Source organism: Corvus moneduloides, chromosome 1 (genome assembly GCF_009650955.1).
Source record: "Corvus moneduloides isolate bCorMon1 chromosome 1, bCorMon1.pri, whole genome shotgun sequence".
NCBI classification, from domain to species: Eukaryota; Metazoa; Chordata; class Aves; order Passeriformes; family Corvidae; genus Corvus; species Corvus moneduloides.
This window is the reverse complement of record NC_045476.1, coordinates 123,599,174-123,618,380: the sequence shown is the minus strand read 5'-3', so window position 1 is coordinate 123,618,380 and position 19,207 is coordinate 123,599,174. Positions and strand designations below refer to the sequence as shown.

General features: G+C 53.7%; 1 protein-coding gene across 3 annotated transcripts in view; it reads left to right on the top strand.

Annotated features, from left to right (window-relative positions):
* The window catches only part of BOP1 (BOP1 ribosomal biogenesis factor), a 99,214-nt gene that overhangs the window by 25,914 nt on the left and 54,093 nt on the right, over nucleotides 1-19,207 (top strand). The window contains exon 1 of one of the 3 annotated variants that reach the window (XM_032125572.1): nucleotides 17,198-17,398. The exons of the other annotated variants lie outside the window; for them this stretch is intronic. Coding sequence (XP_031981463.1) covers nucleotides 17,213-17,398 — 186 coding nt within the window. The 5' untranslated portion in view covers nucleotides 17,198-17,212. Of the gene's footprint in view, nucleotides 1-17,197; nucleotides 17,399-19,207 lie in introns of those variants that run through there. 3 annotated transcript variants of the gene reach the window in all.

Here is a 19,207-nt window from a genome sequence, read left to right as displayed (position 1 = left end):
CAGGATTTGGGATTTTGGGGATTTTTTGGGGTTTTTGGGGGATTTTTTGGGAATTTTTGGGGATTTTTTGGGGGATTTTTGGGGATTTTTTTGGGATTTCCCATCCTTGTGGATTTGGGATGGGATCAGGGCCGGGATTTGGGGATCCCCATTCCCAGGATTTCCCATCCCTGTGGATTTGGGATGGGATCAGGGCCGGGATTTGGGATTTTGGGGATTTTTTGGGATTTTTTGGGGAATTTTTAGGGATTTTTGGGGATTTTTGGGGATTTTTTGGGGGATTTTTTTGGGGATTTTTTTGGGAATTTTGGGGAATTTTTTGGGGATTTTTTTGGGATTTCCCATCCCTGTGGATTTGGGATGGGCTCAGGGCCGGGATTTGGGATTTTGGGGATTTTTTTGGGGTTTTTGGGGGATTTTTTGGGGAATTTTGGGGATTTTTTGGGGGATTTTGGGGGATTTTTTTGGGATTTCCCATCCCTGTGGATTTGGGATGGGAGCAGGGCCGGGATTTGGGATTTTGGGGATTTTTTTGGGGTTTTTTGGGAATTTTGGGGATTTTTTGGGGGATTTTTGGGGATTTTTTTGGGGATTTCCCATCCCTGTGGATTTGGGATGGGAGCAGGGCCGGGATTTGGGATTTTGGGGATTTTTGGGGTTTTTTTTTTGGGAATTTTGGGGATTTTTGGGGGGATTTTTTTGGGATTTCCCATCCCTGTGGATTTGGGATGGGCTCAGGGCCGGGATTTGGGATTTTGGGGATTTTTTTGGGGTTTTTGGGGGATTTTTTTGGGATTTCCCATCCCTGTGGATTTGGGATGGGAGCAGGGCCGGGATTTGGGATTTTGGGGATTTTTGGGGATTTTTTGGGGAATTTTTAGGGATTTTTGGGGATTTTTGGGGATTTTTTGGGGGATTTTTTTGGGGATTTTTTGGGAATTTTGGGGATTTTTTGGGGGATTTTTGGGGATTTTTTTGGGGATTTCCCATCCCTGTGGATTTGGGATGGGACCAAGGCCGGGATTTGGGATTTTGGGGATTTTTTTGGGGTTTTTTTGGGAATTTTGGGGATTTTTTGGGGGATTTTTGGGGATTTTTTTGGGGATTTCCCATCCCTGTGGATTTGGGATGGGAGCAGGGCCGGGATTTGGGATTTTGGGGATTTTTGGGGTTTTTTTTTGGGAATTTTGGGGATTTTTTTGGGATTTTTTTGGGATTTCCCATCCCTGTGGATTTGGGATGGGCTCAGGGCCGGGATTTGGGATTTTGGGGATTTTTTTGGGGTTTTTGGGGGCTTTTTTGGGGAATTTTGGGGATTTTTTGGGGGATTTTGGGGGATTTTTTTGGGATTTCCCATCCCTGTGGATTTGGGATGGGAGCAGGGCCGGGATTTGGGATCCCCATTCCCAGGATTTCCCATCCCTGTGGATTTGGGATGGGAGCAGGGCCGGGATTTGGGATTTTGGGGATTTTTGGGGATTTTTTGGGGAATTTTTAGGGATTTTTGGGGATTTTTGGGGATTTTTTGGGGGATTTTTTTGGGGATTTTTTTGGGAATTTTGGGGATTTTTTTGGGGATTTCCCATCCCTGTGGATTTGGGATGGGACCAAGGCCGGGATTTGGGGATCCCCATTCCCAGGATTTGTGGGATGGGATCAGGGTCGGGATTTGGGATTTTGGAGATTTTTGGGGATTTTTTTGGGATTTTTTGGGGAATTTTGGGGATTTTTGGGATTTTTTGGGATTTCCCATCGCTGTGGATTTGGGATGGGAGCAGGGCCGGGATTTGGGATTTTGGGGATTTTTGGGGATTTTTTTGGGATTTTTTTTGGGAATTTTGGGGATTTTTTGGGGAATTTTGGGGATTTTTTTGGGATTTCCCATCGCTGTGGATTTGGGATGGGATCAGGGCCCGGATTCGGGATTTTGGAGATTTTTGGGGATTTTTTTGGGATTTTTTGGGGAATTTTGGGGATTTTTTTGGGAATTTTTGGGGATTTTTTTGGGATTTCCCATCCTTGTGGATTTGGGATGGGATCAGGGCCAGGATTCGGGATTTTGGAGATTTTTGGGGATTTTTTTGGGATTTTTTGTGCAATTTTGGGGATTTTTTGGGGGATTTTTGGGGATTTTTTTGGGATTTCCCATCCTTGTGGATTTGGGATGGGATCAGGGCCGGGATTTGGGATCCCCATTCCCAGGATTTCCCATCCCCTCAGCTCCCAGGCGCTCCCAGGCCTTTTCCAAGCTCCGCAATTCCCTGATTCCCGCCTCGCTGTGGCTTCTGGGCGTTTGGGGATTTTCGGGAATGCCGCCGCTTCCGTGTGGGATCTCTCCCAAGGCTCCCTGTCAGGAATTCCGGCTGTTCCGCTGCTCCCTGCGCCTTTCCCAGGATCCCATCCCTCTTCCCGACCCTTTCCCTGCTCTCTGCAGCAACCTCAAGCCTCGGAAAAAACCTCGGGAAGAGCTCGGGAATCCCGGGAATATCCCCAGGGCTCGGCTCTTCCCGAATCCCTGCTCCGTCCATTCCCAACCCTGGCAGCTCCCGGCAATTCCCGGCGCTCCGGGGAGCGGCTGGAGCCGGGAATTCTCCTGGAAAAGCACCGGGAGCCGCAGCCCTGAGCGGGATCAAAGCTCGGAGACATCCGGGAAGGGGGAGAATTCCGGAATATTCCCCCCCAAGAGGCGGGAAAAGCAGCTCGGGAATGGCGTTGGGAATGGGATTGGGAATGGGGTTGGGAATGGGGTTGGGAATGGGATTGGGAATGGGGTTGGGAATGGGGTTGGGAATGGGGTTGGGAATGGGGTTGGGAATGGGGTTGGGAATGGGATTGGGAATGGGATTGGGAATGGGATTGGGAATGGGATTGGGAATGGGGTTGGGAATGGCACCGCCGCTTCCCAGGGCATCCCAAGATTCCCCGGGATCCCATCCCGAGGATCCCATCCCGAGGATCCCAGGGATTTTTCCAGAGGATCCTCTGCAGCGCTGGGCTCTCCGAGGCTGCTCCCGGAGCAGGATTTTTCTTTATCCCGGATTTCTCTGGAAAAATCCTTTTGGGAACGAGGGGAATGCGTGGCTCACGGAAAAGCCCCAGCGGGGGCTCCTGCTCCGGCCAAAATTCGGGAATTCCGCCGGAGCTGCCGGTGGGGGCAGCGCTGATCCCGCTTCCAGAGGTTTTGTTCCTCTTCCCAAAAATCCGCCGGGCTGAGCTCGGGGAAAACGCCGGGATTTGCCGCGAGAATTCCTTAAATCCTGGCTTTTTAGGGAATGGCTCCGTCGTATCCACGCTCTTTTCCATGGATTTCGGCTCGGAAAATCCCTGCGGGTTTTCCCGGAGTTGAGGGAAATGATGGAGGTTTGGGGGAGCTCGGAATCCTTGGGATCCGAGGGAACGGTGCTCGGGGTGGGATTTTTGGAAATATTCCCCCGGAAAAGCCTGTCCGGGGCTGGGATCGCCATTCCCAGGATTTCTCGTCGCTGTGGATTTGTGGGATGGGATCAGGGTCGGGATTTGGGATTTTGGAGATTTTTGGGGATTTTTTTGGGATTTTTTGGGGAATTTTGGGGATTTTTGGGGATTTTTTTGGGATTTCCCATCCCTGTGGATTTGGGGATCCCCATTCCCAGGATTTGGGATTTTGGAGATTTTTGGAGGTTTTTTGGGGGAATTTTGGGGATTTTTTTGGGGGTTTTTGGGGATTTTTTTGGGATTTCCCATCGCTGTGGATTTGGGATGGGATCAGGGCCGGGATTTGGGATCCTCATTCCCAGGATTTGGGATTTTGGAGATTCTTGGGGATTTTGGGGGGAATTTTGGGGATTTTTGGGGGATTTTTTTGGGGATTTCCCATCGCTGTGGATTTGGGATGGGAGCAGGGCCGGGATTTGGGATCCCCATTCCCAGGATTTCCCATCCCTGTGGATTTGGGATGGGGGAAATGGAATGGGGCTGGAAAAGTTGGATCTGAGGCAGGAGGCTCCTGGTGTCCCGGGAAAAGCTCGGTGACGTTCCCGGTTTTCCGTGGCTCCGTCGGCACAAATTCCAGCCGGGATCGCAGCTCGGGATGCTCCCGAATTTCCCTGGCCTCGGCTCCGTCTGCTTCCCGCCGCTTTGCTGGGATTTTGGGAAGCGATTCCTGCCCGGGAGAGAATTCCCAGAGAATCCCTGGAACAATCCCGGCAGCATCCCGGCATTCCGGGAGCTGTTGGGAAGCTCTGGATACTCCCGGAGCTCCCTTCAGGGTTTTTTTAGGGAATTTTCAGGGGTTTTTGGGAATTTTGAGGGGTCCTTTTAGGGAATTTTGAGGGGTTTTTTTAGGGAATTTTGAGGGGTCCTTTTAGAGAATTTTGAGGGGGTTTTTGGGAAATTTGAGGGGTTTTTTGGGAATTTTCAGGAGGTTTTTAGGGAATTTTTAGGAGTCCTTTTAGGGAATTTTCAGGGGTCTTTTTTAGGGAATTTTGAGGAGGTTTTTTAGGGAATTTTGAGGGGTTTTTTACGGAATTTTGAGGGGGGTTTTAGGGAATTTTCAGGGTCCTTTTAGGGAATTTTGAGGGGTCCTTTTAGGGGATTTTCAGGGTTTTTTAGGGAATTTTGAGGGGCTGGAGAGGGCCTTGGCATAAAGGCTGCAGGGGCAGGAGCCAGGGAACGGCTTCCCCATGGAATTTCGGGATCTTGGGAATCTCCTCTCCGGGAGCGCTTTCCTCTGGAATCTCCTCTCTGGGAGCGCTTTCCTCTGGAATCTCCTCTCCGGGAGCGCTTTCCTCTGGAATCTCCTCTGTGGGAGCGCTTTCCTCTGGAATCTCCTCTGCGGGAGCGCTTTCCTCTGGAATCTCCTCTGTGGGAGCGCTTTCCTCTGGAATCTCCTCTGTGGGAGCGCTTTCCTCTGGAATCTCCTCTGTGGGAGCGCTTTCCTCTGGAATCTCCTCTCCGGGAGCGCTTTCCTCTGGAATCTCCTCCCCTGGGAGCGCTTTCCTCTGGAATCTCCTCTGTGGGAGCGCTTTCCTCTGGAATCTCCTCTGTGGGAGCGCTTTCCTCTGGAATCTCCTCTGCGGGAGCGCTTTCCTCTGGAATCTCCTCTGTGGGAGCGCTTTCCTCTGGAATCTCCTCTGTGGGAGCGCTTTCCTCTGGAATCTCCTCTGTGGGAGCGCTTTCCTCTGGAATCTCCTCTCCGGGAGCGCTTTCCTCTGGAATCTCCTCTCCGGGAGCGCTTTCCTCTGGAATCTCCTCTGTGGGAGCGCTTTCCTCTGGAATCTCCTCTCCGGGAGCGCTTTCCTCTGGAATCTCCTCTGTGGGAGCTCTTTCCTCTGGAATCTCCTCTGTGGGAGCGCTTTCCTCTGGAATCTCCTCTGCGGGAGCGCTTTCCTCTGGAATCTCCTCTCCAGGAGCGCTTTCCTCTGGAATCTCCTCTCCGGGAGCGCTTTCCTCTGGAATCTCCTCCCCTGGGAGCGCTTTCCTCTGGAATCTCCTCTGTGGGAGCGCTTTCCTCTGGAATCTCCTCCCCTGGGAGCGCTTTCCTCTGGAATCTCCTCCCCTGGGAGCGCTTTCCTCTGGAATCTCCTCTGTGGGAGCGCTTTCCTCTGGAATCTCCTCTGTGGGAGCGCTTTCCTCTGGAATCTCCTCTGTGGGAGCGCTTTCCTCTGGAATCTCCTCTGTGGGAGCGCTTTCCTCTGGAATCTCCTCTGTGGGAGCGCTTTCCTCTGGAATCTCCTCTCCGGGAGCGCTTTCCTCTGGAATCTCCTCTCCGGGAGCGCTTTCCTCTGGAATCTCCTCCCGGCCCCGCTGCCCCCGTGCTCCGCTCGGATCCGCCCTGGCCCCGTTCCCATTCCCCCGGCAGCTGCCGGAGCCGCTGGCCGCGTTCCCGGGAAGCAGCACCGCGATCCCGCCTGCTCCTGTCCCCGATCCCGGAGGGACACGGAGCCGATCCCGGCTCCCGGCGCTGGCACGGAGCCTGATCCCAGTTCCTTGGCATGACCCGGTGCCGGTCCCGGTTCCCTGGAATGGCGCCGGTGCCTGATCCCGGCTCCCAGGGCAGGCGCCGATCCGTATCTTGGTTCCTTGGGATTGCACAGGGCCCGATCCCAGCTCCCTGGAATCACACAGATCCCGATCCCGGCTCCGTGGGCTGGCCCAGATCCCAATCCCAGCTCCCTGTTCTGGCCCTGATCCCAATCCCAGCTCCCTGTTCTGGCCCAGATCCCAATCCCAGTTTCCCAGGCTGGCCCAGATCCCAATCCCAGCTCCCTGTTCCATCCCAGATCCCAATCCCGGCTCCCTGTTCTGGCCCAGATCCCAATCCTGGTGCCCCAGCCAGGCCCAGATCCCAATCCTGGTGCCCCTATTCTGGCCCTGATCCCAATCCCGGCTCCTTGTTCTGGCCCTCATCCCAATCCCGGTGCCCCTGTTCTGGCCCAGATCCCAATCCCAGCTCCCTGTTCTGGCCCTGATCCCAATCCCGGCTCCCTGTTCCGGCCCAGATCCCAATCCTGGCTCCCTGTTCTGGCCCAGATCCCAATCCCAGCTGCCTGTTCAGATCCCAAATCCCAATCCCAGTTTCCCAGGCTGGCCCAGATCCCAATCCCAGCTCCCTGTTCCGGCCCAGATCCCAATCCCGGCTCCCTGTTCCGGCCCAGATCCCAATCCCAGCTCCCTGTTCCATCCCAGATCCCAATCCCGGCTCCCTGTTCTGGCCCTGATCCCAATCCCGGCTCCCTATTCTGGCCCAGATCCCAATCCCAGTTTCCCAGGCTGGCCCAGATCCCAATCCCAGCTCCCTGTTCCATCCCAGATCCCAATCCCAGCTCCCTGTTCTGGCCCAGACCCCAATCCCGGCTCCCTATTCTGGCCCTGATCCCAATCCCGGCTCCCTGTTCTGGCCCAGATCCCAATCCCAGTTTCCCAGGCTGGCCCAGATCCCAATCCCGGCTCCCTGTTCCATCCCAGATCCCAATCCCAGCTCCCTGTTCTGGCCCAGATCCCAATCCCAGCTCCCTGTTCCGGCCCAGATCCCAATCCCAGCTCCCTGTTCTGGCCCTGATCCCAATCCCAGCTCCCTGTTCTGGCCCAGATCCCAATCCCGGCTCCCTGTTCTGGCCCTGATCCCAATCCCAGCTCCCTGTTCTGGCCCAGATCCCAATCCTGGTGCCCCAGCCAGGCCCAGATCCCAATCCCGGTGCCCCTGTTCTGGCCCAGATCCCAATCCCAGTTTCCCAGGCTGGCCCAGATCCCAATCCCAGCTCCCTGTTCCATCCCAGATCCCAATCCCAGCTCCCCCGGCCCGCCCATGGCGCTGCTCCCGCGGCATTCCCGGTGGCATTCCCGGTGGCATTCCCGGTGGCATTCCCGGTGGCATTCCCGGCCGGAGCGGAGATGGATGTGCCGGGGCTGCCGGCGGGAGGAAGCAGCCGGGGGCTCCGTTTCCTCCCGGAATGAGAATTCCAGATGTCGGGATAATGGATGGATGAGGGATCCGAGCGCTCCGGCGGCGCTTCCAAGGCCGTTCCCTCCTCCGCAGGCGGGAAGGGGGGGAGGCTCCCGGCGGGATCGGGATCGGGAGCTGCCGAGGAACGGGAGGGGGAGAATTCCAGAGGCAGGAGGAGAGGGAATGCGGCGCTGGCAGCGCTTCCCGAGGCCGCCGGAGCGTGGCCGGAGGGGCCCCCGCGCGTGCTCCGGAGCTGCCGGGCTGGCAGGGCGCGATCGGGAATGGGAATGGGAACTGGGAGTGGGGCTAGGAACTGGGAATGGGAACTGGGAATGGGATTGGGGGAGTGGAAACTGGGAATGGGATTGGGGGAGTGGGAATGGGAACTGGGAATGGGAACTGGGAATGGGGCTAGGAACTGGGAATGGGGGATTGGGAATGGGACTGGGGGATTGGGAACTGGGAATGGGATTGGGGGAGTGGGAACTGGGAATGGGAACTGGGAATGGGGCTAGGAACTGGGAATGGGGGATTGGGAATGGGACTGGGAACTGGGAATGGGGGATTGGGAATGGGATTGGGGGAGTGGGAATGGGGGATTGGGAACTGGGAATGGGAACTGGGAATGGGGCTAGGAACTGGGAATGGGAACTGGGAATGGGATTGGGGGAGTGGGAATGGGAACTGGGAATGGGGCTAGGAACTGGGAATGGGATTGGGGGAGTGGGAATGGGAACTGGGAATGGGAACTGGGAATGGGGCTAGGAACTGGGAATGGGAACTGGGAATGGGGCTAGGAACTGGGAATGGGAACTGGGAATGGGATTGGGGGAGTGGGAATGGGGGATTGGGAATGGGATTGGGGGAGTGGGAAATGGGAATGGGATTGGGGGAGTGGGAAATGGGAATGGGAACTGGGAATGGGGGATTGGGAATGGCATTGGGGGAGTGGGAATGGGGGATTGGGAACTGGGAATGGGAACTGGGAATGGGGCATTGGGAATGGGGGAGCGGGAATGGGGCTGGGAACTGGGAATGGGATTAGGAACTGGGAATGAGTACTGGGAATGGGGCTAGGAACTGGGAATGGGAACTGGGAATGGGGGATTGGGAATGGGGGATTGGGAATGGGGGATTGGGAATGGGGCTGCTCCAACCCCAGCTCTCCCAGTTTCCAGTCCCACTTCTCCCAGTTTCCAACCCCAGTTCGCCCAGTTTCCAACCCCATTTTCCCAACTTCCAGTCCCAGTTTTCCCAACTTCCAGTCCCAGTTTCCAGCCTCTCTTCTCCCAGTTTCCAGCCCCACTTCTCCCAGTTTCCAGCCCCAGTTCTCCCAGTTTCCAGCCCCACTTTTCCCAGTTTCCAGCCCCATTTTCCTGCATTCCAGCCCCACTTCTCCCAGTTTCCATCCCCAGTTCTCCCAGTTTCCAGCCTCTCTTCTCCCAGTTTCCAGCCCCACTTCTCCCAGTTTCCAGCTTCTCTTCTCCCAGTTTCCAGCCCCATTTTTCCCAACTTCCAGTCCCAGTTCCCAGCCCCAGCTCTCCCAGTTTCCAGCCCCACTTCTCTCAGTTTCCAGCTCCAGCTCTCCCAGTTGCCAGCCCCAGTTCGCCCAGTTTCCAGCCCCAGTTCTCCCAGTTTCCAGCCCCATTTTCCTGCATTCCAGTCCCACTTCTCCCAGTTTCCAGCCCCAGTTCTCCCAGTTTCCAGCCCCATTTTCCTGCATTCCAGTCCCACTTCTCCCAGTTTCCAGCCCCACTTCTCCCAGTTTCCAGCCCCACTTCTCCCAGTTTCCAGCTTCTCTTCTCCCAGTTTCCAGCCCCACTTTTCCCAACTTCCAGTCCCAGTTACCAGCCCCAGCTCTCCCAGTTTCCAGTCCCACTTCTCCCAGTTTCCAGCCGCACTTCTCCCAGTTTCCAGCCCCACTTCTCCCAGTTTCCAGCCCCACTTCTCCCAGTTTCCAGCCCCATTTTCCTGCATTCCAGCCCCAGTTCTCCCAGTTTCCAGCCTCTCTTCTCCCAGTTTCCAACCCCACTTCTCCCAGTTCCCAGCCCCATTTTCCTGCATTCCAGCCCCAGTTCTCCCAGTTTCCAGCCCCACTTCTCCCAGTTTCCAGCCTCTCTTCTCCCAGTTTCCAGCCCCAGTTCTCTCAGTTTCCAGCCCCACTTCTCCCAGTTTCCAGCCCCACTTCTCCCAGTTTCCAGCCCCATTTTCCTGCATTCCAGCCCCAGTTCTCTCAGTTTCCAGCCTCTCTTCTCCCAGTTTCCAGCCCCACTTCTCCCAGTTTCCAGCCCCACTTCTCCCAGTTTCCAGCCTCTCTTCTCCCAGTTTCCAGCCTCTCTTCTCCCAGTTTCCAGCCCCAGTTCTCCCAGTTCCCAGCCCCATTCCCCCCTTCCCTCCTTCCAGTGGATCCCATTCCGGAGTCTCTCCTCCATCCATTCCCACCCAGGACAACCCCAACCTCCCCCAGGATCCCGAGGAGCCGATCCCAAACCTCCCCCTCCTTTCTGGGATCCAGCGATTTCCTTGGGAAACCTCTTGGAATTCCAGAGGCAATCCCGCCCTCCCTGATCCCAAATTCCCGTGGATCCCGGGCCTGGAATTCTGCTTTGCCCCCACTCAGCCGGATTTTCGGGAAGAGCTTTGATCCAGGATTTCCAGAGGCCGCAGCTCCGGCTGCTGTTGTTATTCCCATCATTCTCCCGGTGTTTCCGAAACCTCTGGAATCCGTGGGCCAGGCCGGTGTAAGACAATCCCTCTCTGGCCATTTCGGGATTGAATCCCGGCTTTTTCCAGCTTTTCCAGCCTCTCTCCCCCCTCTCTCCCCGTGCTCCCTTCGGATCCCGCTGCCGTTGTGGCTTCCTGGCCTCCGCTCCTCTTTCCGACAGCTCCGATCCCGATTTTTCCACCCAAATCCCTCTTTCCCAGCTCTCTGCATCCCTGCATTCCCTCCAGGCCGCCGGTTTTTCCCCGTTATCCGTCGTTTTCGTTCCCCAATCCAGGATTTCCCGAGGGTTTGGTTTCAGGATCCCTTGGGAAAGCAGGAAAATCCCGTGGGAATGTGGGGGGAGGTCAGCACCTGCATTCCGAGCTCTTCCCAAAGCTCCTTCCCGTCCTCCCTTTTCCATGGATAAACCATCGGCCTTCCCGAAACGGGAACGGGTGGATTTCTTTGGGAATTACACCCCGGCGCCAGGACTGGGTTTTGTCTTTAATCCCAGGGGAGTTTTCCAGATTTTTTCCCTGTGGATGTGCAGAGAATTCCATGGATATTCGGGATGCTCCTGGGGAAGGGTGGGAAGGGGGAATTCCTGAGAAATAACAGGGATTGTGGTTTGGGAAGTGTCGGGATAAAGGGGATAAAAGGACAACGGGAAATTGGGAGAATTGGGGCTGGAAAGTTGGGAAAAAATGGGGCTGGAAGTCGGAAAAAATTGGGGCTGGAATTTGGGAGAACCAACACTGGAATTTGGGAGGAATGGGGCTGGAATTTGGGAGAAGTGGGCATGGAAAGTTGGGAAAAATGGGGCTGGAATTTGGGAGAACCAGCACTGGAATTTGGAGAAGTGGGGCTGGAATTTGGGAGAGCCAGCACTGGAATTTGGGAAAAGTGGGGCTGGAATTTGGGAGAGCCAGGGCTGGAATTTGGGATAACTGGGGCTGGAATTTGGGATAACTGGGGCTGGAATTTGGGAGAGCTCCCAAAAGGAGCTGGGATCATCCTGGGATCAGCCGTCCCAAAAGGGTTAACTGGGATAATCCATCCCGGGAGTGGTAAACTGGGATCATCCCAAAAGGGTTAACTGGGATAATCCATCCCGGGAAGGGTTAACTGGGATCATCCCGGCAGGGGTTAACTGGGATAATCCATCCCGGGAATGGTAAACTGGGATCATCCCAAAAGGGTTAACTGGGATAATCCATCCCGGGAATGGTAAACTGGGATCATCCCAAAAGGGTTAACTGGGATAATCCATCCCGGGAAGGGTTAACTGGGATAATCCATCCCGGGAAGGGTTAACTGGGACCATCCCAAAAGGGTTAACTGGGATAATCCATCCCGGGAAGGGTTAACTGGGACCATCCCAGCAGGGGTTAACTGGGACAATCCCAAAAGGGTTAACTGGGATCATCCTGGGATAATCCATCCCAGCAGGGATTAACTGGGATCATCCATCCCGGGCCAATCAAGGGTTAACTGGGACCATCCCGGGATAATCCATCCCAAAAGGGTTAACTGGGATCATCCCAAAAGGGTTAACTGGGATAATTCATCCCGGGATAATCCATCCCAGGAAGGGTTAACTGGGACCGTCCTGGGACAGTCAAGGGTTAACTGGGATAATCCATCCCAAAAGTGTTAACTGGGACAATCCCAGCAAGGGTTAACTGGGACCATCCCGGCAAGGGTTAACTGGGATCGTCCCGGGAAGGGTTAACTGGGATCATCCATCCCAGGAAGGGTTAACTGGGATCATCCATCCCAGCAGGGGTTAACTGGGACAATCCCAGCAGGGGTTAACTGGGATCATCCATCCCAGCAGGGGTTAACTGGGATCATCCCAGCCGGGGTTAACTGGGATCATCCATCCATCCCAGCAGGGGTTAACTGGGATCACTGGGACAATCCCAGCCGGGGTTAACTGGGCCCATCCCGGGATTTGAGCAGGAAAAGCTTTTTCCGTGTGGAAGGAATGACGTCACCGGCCTTGGCGCGGCGCTGGCCCGGCGGAGCCGCGCTGGGAGCGCTCCGGCTTTTCCCGCACTCCGCCTTTTTCCCAGATTCCGCCTTTTTCCCAGATTCCGCCTTTTTCCCAGATTCCGCCTTTTTGCCAGATTCCGCCTTTTTCCCAGATTCCGCCTTTTTGCCAGATTCCGCCTTTTTGCCACATATTCCGGCTTTTTTCCACATATTCCTGCTTTTTTCCCATATTCCGCCTTTTTGCCATATTCCGCCTTTTTTCCACATATTCCGGCTTTTTTCCCATAATCCGCCTTTTTGCCATATTCCTGCTTTCTTCCACATATTCCTGCTTTTCTTCCATATTCCGCCTTTTTTCCACGTATTCCGGCTTTTTTCCCATATTCCGCCTTTTTTCCACATATTCCGCCTTTTTGCCATATTCCGGCTTTTTGCCATATTCCTGCTTTTTTGCCATATTCCGGCTTTTTTCCACGTATTCCATATTCCTGCTTTCTTCCACATATTCCTGCTTTTCTTCCGTATTCCGGCTTTTTTCCACATATTCCATATTCCTGCTTTCTTCCATATTCCGGCTTTTTTCCACATATTCCGCCTTTTTGCCATATTCCGGCTTTTTGCCATATTCCGGCTTTTTTGCCATATTCCGGCTTTTTTCCACATATTCCATATTCCGGCTTTCTTCCACATATTCCTGCTTTTCTTCCATATTCCGGCTTTTTTCCACATATTCCATATTCCTGCTTTTTTCCCATATTCCGGCTTTTTTCCACATATTCCATATTCCTGCTTTCTTCCACATATTCCTGCTTTTCTTCCGTATTCCGGCTTTTTTCCACATATTCCATATTCTGGCTTTTTTCCACATATTCCTGCTTTTCTTCCATATTCCGGCTTTTTTCCCCATATTCCTGCTTTTTCCCCCATATTCCTGGTTTGCTTCCATATTCCTGCTTTTTTCCATATTCCTGCTTTCTTCCACATATTCCTGCTTTTCTTCCATATTCCTGCTTTTTCCCCATACTCCTGCTTTTTCCCCATATTCCTGGGTTTTTTTATATTCCTGCTTTTTAAAGTATTCCTGCTTTTTTTCCACATATTCCTGCTTTTTTCCATATTCCTGCTTTTTTTCCACATATTCCTGCTTTTTCCCCATACTCCTGCTTTTTCCCCCATATTCCTGGGTTTTTTTATATTCCTGCTTTTTAAAATATTCCTGCTTTTTTTCCATATTCTGGCTTTTTTTTTAATATTCCTGGTTTTCTTCCATATTCCTGCTTTTTCCCCATATTCCTGCTTTTTCCCCATATTCCTTGTTTTTTTTATATTCCTGCTTTTTTTCATATTCCTGCTTTTTTTCCCATATTCCTGCTATTTTTATATTCCTGCTTTTTTCCATATTCCTGCTTTTTTCCCCATATTCCTGCTTTTTTTTATATTCCTGCTTTTTTCCATATTCCTGCTTTTTCCCCATTCCGGCCTTTTTTTTAATATTCCTGGTTTTCTTCCATATTCCTGCTTTTTTTCCATATTCCTGCTTTTTTCCATATTCCTGCGTTTTGCCATATTCCTGCTTTTTCCCCATATTCCTGCTTTTTTCCCCATATTCCTGGTTTTCTTCCATATTCCTGCTTTTTTTCCATATTCCTGCTTTTTTTCCATATTCCTGCTTTTTTCCGTGTTCCTGCTTTTTTGCCGCATTCCTGCTTTTTTTTATATTCCTGGTTTTTTTGCATATTTCTCTTTTTTATATATTCCTGCTTTTTTCCATATTCCTGCTTTTTTTATATTCCTGCTTTTCTTTCATATTCCTGCTTCTTTTCCATATTCCTACTTCTTTTCCCGTATTCCTGCTTTTTTTCCATATTCCTGCTTTTTTTCCCTATTCCTGCTTTTTTTCCATATTCCTGCTTTTCTTCCTGTATTCCTGATTTTTTTTCCGTATTCCTGCTTTTTTTATATTCCTGATTTTTTTCCGTATTCCTGCTTTTTTCCATGTTCCTACTTTTTTGCCATATTCCTGCTTTTTCCATATTCCTGCTTTTTTTTCGTATTCCTGCTTTTTTTCCATATTCCTGCTTTTCTTTCCGTATTCCTGCTTTTTTTTTATATTCCTCCTTTTTTTTAATATTCCTGCTTTTTTGCCGCATTCCTGCTTTTTTTTATATTCCTGCTTTTTTTCCATATTTCTTTTTTTTATATTCCTGCTTTTTTTCCATATTTCTCTTTTTTTTATATTCCTGCTTTTTTCCATGTTCCTGCTTTTTTTATAGTCCTGCTTTTTCCCCATATTCCTGCTTTTTTTCCATATTTCTGCTTTTCTTCCATATTTCTGCTTTTTTTATATTCCTCCTTTTTTTCCGTATTCCTGCTTTTTTTATATTCCTGCCTTTTCTTCATAGTCCTCCTTTTTTTTCCATATTCCTCCTTTTTTTCTATTCCTGCTTTTTCCATATTCCTCCTTTTTTTCTATTCCTGCTTTTTCCATATTCCTCCTTTTTTTTCGTATTCCTGCTTTCTTTCCATATTCCTGCCCTTTTTTCATCCCCCTCTCCCTCCTCCTCCTCCTGCACTCGGGAGATTTTTTCCACTGCCTCCCTCCGTGCTGCCGGCCCCGCTTGGAACGGCTTTCCCAAAAAATTCCCCCCCCGGATCCACCTGGACGAGAGCGGGGGGGGACTCTGGGTGGGGGGGGGGAGGTGCTGATCCCAAATGTTCCATCCCAAATCCGGGAACGGGGAGTTCCGGAGGGTCGGGATTGCGGCCGCCGTTCCGCGATCCCGATCCCGATCCCGATCCCTGCCAGCTGCTCCGTTGGCAGCGCCGGCTCCGCGCCAGCTCCCGGCTGGAATCGCCTGTTCCGGAGCCAGGGCTGAGCCTTTCCCGGAGGTTTTTGGGCATTTTTGGGAGTGTCCAGAGTTATCCCGGTGCTGGGATGAGCTCCGGGAATGTCCAGGCAGGGAGGGGTTTGTTCCTTGTGGTACCCAGAAATCTGGGAAAAGGGGTTGGGAATTCCCATGGGGATGGAGCTCGCACCGTTCCCGGCTTTCCCTGCTTGGTGCTGCTTTGCCAGGCCCTGGATTCCTGGGGATTCCTGGGGATTCCTGGGGATTCCTGGGGATTCCTGGGATTGGCACCCCCTTCCCGTCCCATCCCATCCCATCCCATCCCATCCCATCCCATCCCATCCCATCCCATCCCATCCCATCCCATCCCATCCCAAACTGGGGGGTCCTGGGGCAGCTCCACATTCCCGGGATTGGCACCCCCTTCCCGTCCCATCCCATCCCATCCCATCCCAAACTGGAGCAGCTCCACATTCCCGGGATTGGCACCCCCTTCCCGTCCCATCCCATCCCATCCCAAACTGGAGCAGCTCCACATTCCCGGGATTGGCACCCCCTTCCCGTCTCGTCCCGTCCCATCCCCATCCCATCCCATCCCATCCCATCCCAAACTGGGGGGTCCTGGAGCAGCTCCACATTCCCGGGATTGGCACCCCCATCCCGTCCCGTCCCATCCCATCCCATCCCATCCCAAACTGGGGGGGCGTCCTGGAGCAGCTCCACATTCCCGGGATTGGCACCCTTTTCCCATCCCATCCCATCCCATCCCAAACTGGGGGGTCCTGGAGCAGCTCCACATTCCCGGGATTGGCACCCTTTTCCCATCCCATCCCATCCCATCCCATCCCAAACTGGGGGGTCCTGGGGCAGCTCCACATTCCCGGGATTGGCACCCCCATCCCATCCCAAACTGGAGCAGCTCCACATTCCCGGGATTGGCACCCCCATCCCATCCCATCCCAAACTGGAGCAGCTCCGCATTCCCGGGATTGTCACCCCCATCCCATCCCATCCCATCCCATCCCAAACTGGGGGGTCCTGGAGCAGCTCCGCATTCCCGGGATTGTCAGCCCCATCCCATCCCATCCCATCCCATCCCAAACTGGAGCAGCTCCACATTCCCGGGATTGTCACCCTTTTCCCATCCCATCCCGTCCCGTCCCATCCCATCCCATCCCATCCCAAACTGGGGGGTCCTGGAGCAGCTCCACATTCCCAGGATTGACACCCTTTTCCCATCCCATCCCAAACTGGAGCAGCTCCGCATTCCCGGGATTGTCACCCTTTTCCCATCCCATCCCGTCCCGTCCCATCCCATCCCATCCCATCCCAAACTGGGGGGTCCTGGAGCAGCTCCACATTCCCAGGATTGACACCCTTTTCCCATCCCATCCCAAACTGGAGCAGCTCCGCATTCCCGGGATTGTCAGCCCCATCCCATCCCATCCCATCCCATCCCATCCCATCCCATCCCATCCCTTCCCATCCTGTCCCGTCCCGTCCCATCCCATCCCATCCCATCCCATCCCTTCCCATCCCATCCCATCCCATCCCATCCCATCCCAAACCGGGGGGGCCCTGGAGCAGCTCCCAGCCGGAATCTCTGGCTGCTTTTCCAAGCTCCCACCTCCTCAGGCTCCGGATTTTGGGAATGTGCGGAGGCAGCCGGAGGCTGCTCCAGGCCTCGGCATCATTTCCCCCAGCCCGGAGCCGATTCCCCACAGAAGCCGGGAATTTGCTGCCCCAAATTCCCGGGAATATTTCGCGCGGGGAGAATTTGGGGAAATCTCTTTTCCAGCCCTTTCCTCCATCCCGAATTTCCTCCTCCCGCTGCTGCCTGGCCGGGCACCCGCCAGGGAGCATCCAGAGGGGAAATTCGGGATGTGGATCCCACCCAGAACTGCCTTTGGCTCGGATGATCCCGGAGATATTTTTGGGAAGATTCCTGGTTTTGCTGTGGCGACGGCCGAGTCCGGATTCCGCGCTCGGGAACGGGAGGGGAGGGAAAAGGGGGGGGGTGTGGGGGGGGGTTGTTCCTTTATTTTTATCCCACTTGGATGGATTTTTGGACGGATTTTTGTGGATTGTTTTAACGGATTCCGACGGAATTTTTGAGCCGTGCCTTGACACGAATCCAAACGTGGAGAGCTCCCGGCCGGCCGGGGGCATCCCGGTGCCAGCTCCTCAATCCCGAGGGAGCTCCGGAGGCTCCGGTGCCCGCGTGGATTCCTCGGAGCTCTCGTCATGGGGGTGGATCCGAGGCTGGCGGGAGCGAGGGCCCAAAACAGCCGGAGCTGCCCGGAAATTCCAGTGGAAAACAGCCCCGAATTCCACTGGAAAAACGGCCCCGCCGCCCCTCGTATTCCCAATTTTCCTGCTTTTCCCGCTTTTCCTGCTGTGTGGAGCTGGCATGGAACGCGTTATCCCGAGGTTGGATGTTGGCAGTCGCTGCCTCGCCGCCGCCGGGGGTTGGATTCCCTGTGGATGTGGCACTTTGGGAATGGGGCCAGAGCTCGGCACTGGGAGGGGGAAGGGGAGGCTCCGGGGGCTTTTCCAGCCTCGGCAAATTCCGGGATTCCGTCCGTGGGGTTTTGTTTCCGGAGGAGAAATGGAAGGAGGCCTTGAGTTCTCGAATCATTCCCGAATTTCGGCAAAATGGGATGAAATCCACAACAACAACAAAAAAAAAACAACCCCCAAAATAATCCCGAATCCGAGTCCTGGCCGATCCCATTCCCTTGGGATGGATTTATCTGGGAAAACCGGGATCGGGAGCACGGCCTGGTTGGTTTTGGTAGGAATTTTGGAGGAGGGAAGGAGCAGTGGGATTCATCCCGTTCCCGGTGGGATAATTCCGGGATTCCGGCTCCAGCGGGGAATTCCAGGGCTTCAAATCCACGTTTGAATCCAGCCAGGAAAGTCTGGGAATTGCTGGGAAAAGGCAGGAGCAGGGCAAGGCTCAACTTCGGGAAGGAGCTTCCCTGTGGGAATCCCGCCCGCCTTTCCCACTTCCCGCTGCTCTGCCTCTTCCCAGGAAATCTTTGGGAATATCCGAGTCCGATCCCGCTCCCCCATCCCTCCCGGATTTTGGGACAGTTCGGATTCCTCTCTCCTCATCCAGGAGCACAGCGTGTCCCAAAAAAACAGCTCCGGGCTGAGCTGGGATTCCTGGAAAAAACCCTGGAACAAAAACGATCCTTGGCAAAGGCGGGGAGAGAGCGAGGGCTCGGAGCTGCCGGCGGGACGCGGCCGCCCGGCAATTCCCAAACGATTCCCGGCATTCCCGAGGCCGGGATCCATCCCTGGGAGTGTCCAAGGGCAGCTTGGGGTATCCCGGGATAGCGGGAAGTTGTCTGCCCGTGGAATGGTTGGGATGGGATGATCCCTAAGATCCTGAGAGGATTCCAGGATTCCGTGGAGGGGATTCTGTGGATGGGGATTCCATGGATTGGATTCCATGGATGGGATTCCATGGATGGAGATTCCGTGGAGAGGATTCCATGGATGGAGATTCCATGGATGGGATTCCATGGATGGGGATTCCATGGATGGGATTCCATGGATGGGATTCCATGGATGGGATTCCATGGATGGAGATTCCACGGATGGAGATTCCGTGGAGAGGATTCCATGGATGGGGATTCCATGGATGGGGATTCCATGGATTGGATTCCATGGATGGGATTCCATGGATGGGGATTCCATGGATGGGATTCCATGGATGGGATTCCATGGATGGGGATTCCATGGATGGGGATTCCATGGATGGGATTCCATGGATTGGATTCCATGGATTGGATTCCATGGATGGGATTCCGTGGATGGGATTCCGTGGATTGGATTCCATGGATGGGGATTCCATGGATGGGATTCCATGGATGGGATTCCATGGATGGGATTCCATGGAGAGGATTCCATGGATGGAGATTCCACGGATTGGATTCCATGGATGGAGATTCCATGGATGGGGATTCCATGGATGGGGATTCCATGGATTGGATTCCATGGATTGGATTCCATGGATGGGGATTCCATGGATGGGGATTCCATGGATGGAGATTCCATGGATGAGATTCCATGGATGGGATTCCATGGATGGGATTCCATGGAGGGGATTCCATGGATTGGATTCCATGGATGGGGATTCCATGGATGGGGATTCCATGGATGGAGATTCCATGGATGGGGATTCCATGGAGGGGATTCCATGGATTGGATTCCATGGATGGGGATTCCATG